This window comes from Orycteropus afer, unplaced genomic scaffold (assembly GCF_000298275.1).
Source record: "Orycteropus afer afer isolate SDZICR_OR568_19922 unplaced genomic scaffold, OryAfe1.0 scaffold00059, whole genome shotgun sequence".
NCBI classification, from domain to species: Eukaryota; Metazoa; Chordata; class Mammalia; order Tubulidentata; family Orycteropodidae; genus Orycteropus; species Orycteropus afer.
In genome coordinates, this window is record NW_006921646.1 from 3850210 (window position 1) to 3857831 (window position 7622).

General features: G+C 39.5%; 1 protein-coding gene across 1 annotated transcript in view; it reads right to left on the minus strand.

Moving 5' to 3' along the window:
* Positions 1–6340, minus strand: part of LOC103195750 (DLA class II histocompatibility antigen, DR-1 beta chain-like) — a 13745-nt gene extending 7405 nt beyond the window's left edge. The window contains 1 exon segment of the mRNA XM_007939380.2: positions 6238–6340. Coding sequence (XP_007937571.1) covers positions 6238–6337 — 100 coding nt within the window. The 5' untranslated portion in view covers positions 6338–6340.
* Between the last annotated feature and the right edge of the window lie 1282 nt (positions 6341–7622).

Sequence of the window (7622 nt, forward strand, 5' to 3'; positions counted from 1 at the left end):
CCATTGGTTCTAGATCATATGCCACTTCCTGAAATGAAGATCGATCAGTTCTTTTTGGTACAGTGACTCTGTGTATTCCTGCCACTTCGGCTGATTGCTCTTCTCTCTGGCTTCCTGGCTTTTAATCCCCTTTCTCCTGCTCTTCCCATCTGCTACTTTGGGCGTCCCTGAGTTGTCTCTCCTGACCTGTAACCCTGGGGCTGACTGCTCTTCTGTCCGGGTTCCTGGCTTTTATCCCCTTTCTCCTGCTCTTCCGAATTAAAGCATAGGATGTACAATTTCTGCAGGCATTTAGGACATTACATTGACATACACTTGTGTCAGTTGCCACCATGGATGACATCATATGAAGGCAAGTTGTTGAAAGTGAGTGGAGATGGCAATGTCCAAGAACTTAGGAAATATTGAAATACATTGTATAAGGCAGAAAACACAACTTAAGATCTTGAACTTGCATTGATTGAATAAATGCAACAACAAAGTGGTAAACTTTCTATTTTTTTGGCAGGGGAGCAAGCTAAAATAAACCATGAGAAAGTAATTTGCAAGGTGTGAATCTAGAACTTTTAGAAGCAGCACAGTGTAAGCCAATGTTTGCAACTTTGACCCTATTGGCATTTTGAATGGAATGATTCATTGTGTGGGGTTCTCTTTGCATTGTAGGAAGTTTAGCATCATCTCTGGTTTGCTCACTAGATACCAATAGCATCTCCCCAGATGTGACAAACAAAAATGTCTCCAGACTGTGTCAAGTGCCTTCTGAGGTACTAAATTGTCCCTGGGTGAGAACAACTGGTGAAAACCATCTCAAAGGTCTCTGTTGAAAAAGTCAATGTTGATTATAAAGTAGATGAAAATTTTATGGAAAGTTTTGCAGTTAGTATATCTGATGAAAATCTAAGCCCAGAAAAAAACTTTGTTTTGCTAGAAAAAAAGACATGTCTTAGAACTAGTTTCTTAAAAACAAACAAACAAAAAAAAACATTCATAAAGTCTAACGGGACTATAAAAAGCTATTAAGGATTTTAACAACATGTGTGCTAAGCTGCAAATTCTCCCCAAAGTGAACAGTCATCAATGTCCCTGAAGTATACATGTAGAGATTATTAAATTGGTGAATGTGTTGTTGTGTATATTTTCACCAAAATGAGGACAACTAATAGAAAACCCAAAATCCACAAGATCTGAAAGGAGTATTTTAACTGTGTATTAATTTCCAAAAAAGGAAAACATAGATAACCAGAGATATGCTTTCTGACGGGTTTGTTAATTCCTTTGTATTAGTGGTTTAAATTCATTATAGACAAGCTGAAATAAGAGAAACTGTAAAATTTTATTGTCTTTGCACAACTGCCCACAAAATCTCCTCTTAAACTTTTTGTATAAAGCAAAGTTTATGGGTTTTAATTTCTGCCAGTGATACATCTGTATTGAAACCTATGTCCAAGGACTCTATTGCCCCATTAAGAAACCCATTGCTGTCCAGTGGATTCCAAGTCATAGTATAGTGGCTTTATGTGACAGAGTAGAACTGCCCCGTGGGGTTTCCAAGGCTGTAATCTTTATGGAGGAGTCTTTATGCTAGCAGAAAGGTGGTTGGAACCTACCAGCTGCTCCATGGGAGAATAGCCCTGGAGGTCTTCTCCGGTAAGCATTCAGCCTGGGAAACCCTTTGGGGGTAATTCTACTCTGTCATTTAGGGTCTCCATGAGTCTGAATCGACTGGACAGCACACAATAACAGCAACAATCATTATGGAAGCAGGTTGCCAATATCTCCTGAGGAGCAGTTGGTGGGTTTGAACCACTGATCTTTAGGTTAGTAGTCCAGCACTAGAAAGAGTTTTCAAACTCTATGTTTGTGGCAATTTACAGGTGTCTAAAAATCAAAAACTTTCTGACAGATGTCAACTCCTAGTGTTTTTTAAGAAGCTAGTAATTAATAAATCAACCTTAACAAATATTTGGGAGACTGGGGTATGCTGACTTTGCAAGAAAGCTAGCAGATGAAGATATTGAAAATGGCCACGTCACTAATGAGAACATAGGATGAAAGTTTCTCATGTGAAAGTTTAAGTAAGTCAGAGGAGGCTGTCATCAGAAACAGACTGAGCACTGACAATGAAGCCCCTATTGCACATTCCTGGAGTGATGGGAGCATGGTAGTGGTGACAGGGAGAGCACAGGTGGAAAGCTCCCCAAAGATGAGATGTCAAGAATGGGGGCTCAGTTGATTAATAGCCTTGAACAAAGTGCAGTCACCCAGGAGCCTGAGGGTATTGCAATCTCCTCAGTTAGGGAGAAGCTGCTAACACAGAACTGCAATGGTGCTGGAAGGAGTCTTTAAAATGACAGTCCAGTGAGTGCAGCTTCATCTTTTATGAATTTCATTCCTTGAAGAAAGGAATTATAATGACCCTGATGTACCCATTACTCTGCCATCCTCAAGCAATAGGGTGTAGGAAGTATGGATATGTACTAGCTTAATATTTAGCTTAATGTGAGTCATATGTAAGTTTGAAGTATTACTGGATGATTTTGCTATGAAATATGTATTAGAATATTTATTCTACATTTATCCCACTATTTCATATGCTACTTTTTAATAATTAAAATCAGCTACAATATTGTATATTCCTTTATTCCATCCAAAAAAACAAAACAAAACTCACTGTCATCGAGTCAATTCCAACACATAGCAACCCCCTTTGGGTTTCTGAGGCAGTAAATTTTTAAGGAAGTAGATTGCCCAGTCTTCCTTCTGTGGAGCGGCTGGTGGGTTTGAACTGCCAACCTTCTGGTTAACAGTCAAATGCCATAACACATGATTATTCATAGGTTTGGGTGTGGAAATATTGATGTGCATGGTTAGTGGTTCCTGCCCTTCTTCCTATTAAGGTGTTTGTAATTAATTGGGAAAGGAATTTTAAAAATCCTAAATTCTAGATTCTAAGTATGTTTTCAGATATCAAAGACAACAGAGTAAAGAGTCAATTGGGTACAGGAAAAAGCAAGAGTTGAAGAAAAGAGACAAGTTCAGGTACAATGCAGGAACGAGATGATAGTAACTTGGACAATGGCAGTAGACTGCTACCTAGAAAGTGGTGGGCAGAATTGAGACCTACTTTAGAGGAAGCATCTATGGATATGAGACAGATAGAAAAAGAATAGTTTGCACTGAAATAAGAGTACAATGTGACAGGCACTATTCCTACTGCTGTACATATATCATCTGTTTAATCCTCAAAACAACTCTATGAAGCAGATGTCATTTTCCTCATTTTACAGCAGAACTTACTACCACACAGGGCGACTAAAGGATTAGAACTCAAGGAATCTGGCTCCAGCATCCCAGCACTCCACCAGGATGGTATATTAACTTCCTGCAAATGATTAATTATATGTTCTATGCATTGTCCCATAGCTCTCATTGACAATGACCTCACAACTTCTAAATTCAATAGATTGTTCTCAATCATTTCAATTTCTTAGCAGCTTTCAACAATATTGCCATTACCTCTTCTTCTAAATCATACTTTCAAAATACTTCCCAGAACCCAAAACCACTGCCATCAAGTCAGTTCCAACTTATAGCGCAACCCTATTGAACAGAGTAGAACTGCCCCATGGGGTTTCCAAAGGCTATAAATCTTTATGGAACCAAACTATATCATCTTTCTCCTAGGGAGCAGCTGATGGGTATGAAACACCAACCTTCTGGTTAGCAGCCTAATGCTTTAACCACTACACCACCAGAGTTTCCTTGCAAATACTTATTATTTTACATTATCTCACCACTCTTCCTTTTTCATGCCATGTTGTCCCAAACAGTAATGTAGTCAGTGCACAAGTGTCACATAGAAAATCTGCTAATTTCATTCTATACACCTATATCTGAATGTTCAACTCTTTAATTTATAGGTCTTGTACATAGTAACTGAAAATGTTACTGTGGTTTACGCTGAGAGAGAGAGACCAAATTTGTTCATTATTCTGTCCTCTTCACCCAGGTCAGTGATTGGTGTGTTTTAGGTCACTAATAAATGTTTGTGCTGTGAATTAATGTTTTTGCATCTAACCAGTTAACACTGCATACAAAGACATTCTAGTTCTTCATTTCTGTTGTCTAAACATCACTGGTTCTCAGTTCCTTCCAGCTTCTCTTTGGCTCTTTCATTCTTATATTTTAGGAGCTCTGGTGGCATACTGCCTAAGGCATTTGACTGCTAAGCAAAAGGCTAGTGCTCCAAACTCACCAGCCACTCCTTGGAGGGAAGGTTGGGCAATCTACTTCCGTAGTGATAGTGCCTGGGAAACCCAAGGAGGGGTAACCATGAGTTGGGACCAACTCAATGGCAGTGAGTTTTTGTTTTGTTTTGTTTTTTTGTTTGGTATTCTTGTATTTTAAGTCCAGCCGACTCTGATTTAGAGCACATTCCTTCCCTGAGGCCAGCTAATTGAGAAGACTCATCTATGATCCTGTGTTCACTTCTTCACCTCCCATTCTCTCTTCAATCAGTTCAGGGTGCAACTTGGGTATACCAATGAATCTGCAAATGCCAAGTCCACCAAACCCAGTGCTCACTTACCTGTTATGTTCTCACCTCAGCCCCTTGTAGGAGGTATTCACCATAGCTGCACATTCCCTCCTTCTTGAAACACATTTACTTTCCTTGGCTTCTATGCATCATCACATTCTCTTGGTTTTCCTCCAAAATCACTCATACTCTTTCCCAGTCTTCTTGGTTGACTCAATCTTGTTAGGTCAACTTTTAATATGAAGAGTCCTCTGTGTGTGGCCCTTGCCCCTTCTCTTGTTTTCTATCCAAATTGTCTCTTCTTGTGTAACCTCCTCTACTTTCTAGCATTGAGAAAAATCCATGAATTGATGACACCAACATCTATGTCTCAGTCCTAGATTCTCCCTAAGCTCAACTCTCATATATTTAATTAACCTCTTGACATCTTCTCATGAAGATGTCAACATGACATATGGCAACATGACATATCAAACCTAACTTAAACAAAACCTTTCTTTATAGCTTCCCCCTTCAAATCATTTCTTCCCTTGTCTCAATAAAGAGAACCAATAAACACCTAGTTATTCAACATAAAATCCTTAGAAATAAGCTTGATTGTCTGATTTTCTTCACCACTCACATTTTATCCACCAATAAATCATCCCAAATCTGTTCACTTCTCTCTGTCTTTATCACCACAATACTAAATGAAGCCACATGCATGTCTTCCTTGGAGAATTCTACTATATTCCTAAATGGTCTCCTTGCTTCCATCTGTGAACCCTACAATCCATTCTCCACATCATGTTGTTGTTGTTGTTGTTATGTGCCATCGAGTCAGACCCGACTCATAACGACCCCTCCTTGGGTTTCCGAGGCAGTATCTTTATGGAAGTAGATTGCCCCATCTTCCTTCCGAGGAGTGGCTGGTGGGTTTGAACTGCCAGCCTTCTGGTTAGCAGTCAAGTACCTTAGGCACTATGCTACCAGAGCTCCTTCTCCATATAATAGCTAGAATAATTTTTAAAAATAAATAAAAATTACTTCTCCATATATAAACCTTGTTGCTGTTGTTATGTGCCGTTGAGTCGGACCTGACTCATAACAACCCCTCCTTGGGTTTCCGAGGCAGTATCACTATGGAAGTAGATTGCCCACCCTTCCTTCCAAGGAGTGGCTGGTGGGTTTGAACTGCCAGCCTTCTGGTTAGCAGTCAAGTGCCTTAGGCACTACGCTACCAGAGCTCCTCCATATAAACGTAGTACTTTAAATAAAATTCATATTTTTTACCATGGCTCTCAGAGCCTTAAATGATGTGTCTCCTGACTCCTCTCCAACCTCATCTCATGCCACTCTTCCCCTTGCTCACTATGCTCCAGTCACTCTAGATTTCTTACTCACCCTTTAACGCAGGAAACATCCTATCACATTTAGATCTTTTTCCAGTAGTCCCCTAGATCTTTGCATCACTGGCTTTTTCTCATCATTCAAGTCTTACCTAAATGATACTTCTCAGGAAAGGTTCCTTAGTCACTTGTGGAAAGAATGTGGGATCCATTCAATAAAGATAGACAATCACTGACAAAAATGTCACAATTTTTTTTTTTTTTTTTTTTTTTAAGAACATGATTTCTCATGTCCTGGACACAGAGACAAATCTGACCCTTTGCCTACATTATCCAACCCCGTAATATCTTCCACCCAAGGTGTGCACTTACGTCGGGTGTCCCTGGACAAAGCCAGAGGAGGGCTCAGCACCATCAGTATCAGTGTCAAAGCTGCCGTCCAGGTGCCCCTGGGGAACCATAAGCCGACCATGCTGGAGAAAGGAGAGCACAGGGTAAGAGAGGAGCAGGAAAGTCTTCCTCAATGAGATCTACGGCGATTCTCCGCTCACACCCCGGATAACAGGAACCAAGGAACTGCTTGCTTTGCCTCTACATTGGGTAACCTCACTGTTGAGAACCAATCAGCATTCGAGATGAAGAGCGTCATTAGTTGCTAATCAGCGATTTAGTATGAAGGGTCTTTCTGTAACTTAGACTTTCCTTCGTTCAGAGGATTATTTCAAGTTAGTGTTTTTAAAATTTGATCCAACTGTATCTAAACCCTTTTAATTGGCCCCTATTTTGAGCCATCCCTGTGCTGCTCAGTGATGTGTCCACACAAGTTTAAGTCCCCTAGGAGCCGCCTTCTCTCCTATGGCTGGAGCCAGAGCTGTTTGGACAAGTGTAAGTGTGTGTTTAGGAGTAGAGCGGTGGAGGAAAGATGACTACAAGTCAGGAGATCTTTAGTCTTATAAGCTTAACTTACTTCTGTAGATTTGGGAGAACTGATTTTTCATAGGTGAAATGAAGACACTGTGATTTTTTTTTTTTTTTTTTTTAAAGGAACCTTGATACTGGGAAATGCTGTTTATCTTTGGACACTTAGGTTCCTCCTCCAGAAGCAGCATTCCCTAGTAACTGATGATATGACAGAATCGTAGGTTTTGATTGGAAAGCGTAGTCTGTCCCTTCTCAGAGGTAGGATGTTTCTCATACACAAAAGTAAATGGAAAGTCAGTCGATAATTTAACCTGAGTGAAAAGTTTTTCAGGTTTGTCTCCTGATACTATGACAGAGTTTAGTGTCACTTCCAGGAAATCTATGTAACATTGAGGGTCTTGAAGGTAAGTTTGTATAGCACTTAACAATGTAATAAGTTAAAAGGTTCAAATCAAAGATACAAAGGGCTGAATGATAAATGCAGGAGACAGAGTCAGCCTTTGGCACAAAAAGTCAGCTTTAGAATAATTAATATTTATGTGGGAAAGTATTCAGCCCCTTGCTCTGAGTTTCCATTATGACTTCCCTGACTTATCCAGGAATATTTTTCTGAATTAACCTTCTTCTCTTGCTTTGTCCTAGGGAATGATATAAGAAGACTTTGCTAATTAATGTTATGGAATGAATATTCAGTAATAGGAAACTATGAAAATGTTAGGAATTGGCTCTTTTGATGCAATCATACAATCTTAAACACATGTTCTCCTTTTAGATAATTATTACAGATATTAAAATAAATGTTACATTCCCAATTCAGAATAAACTTTAGATAACAA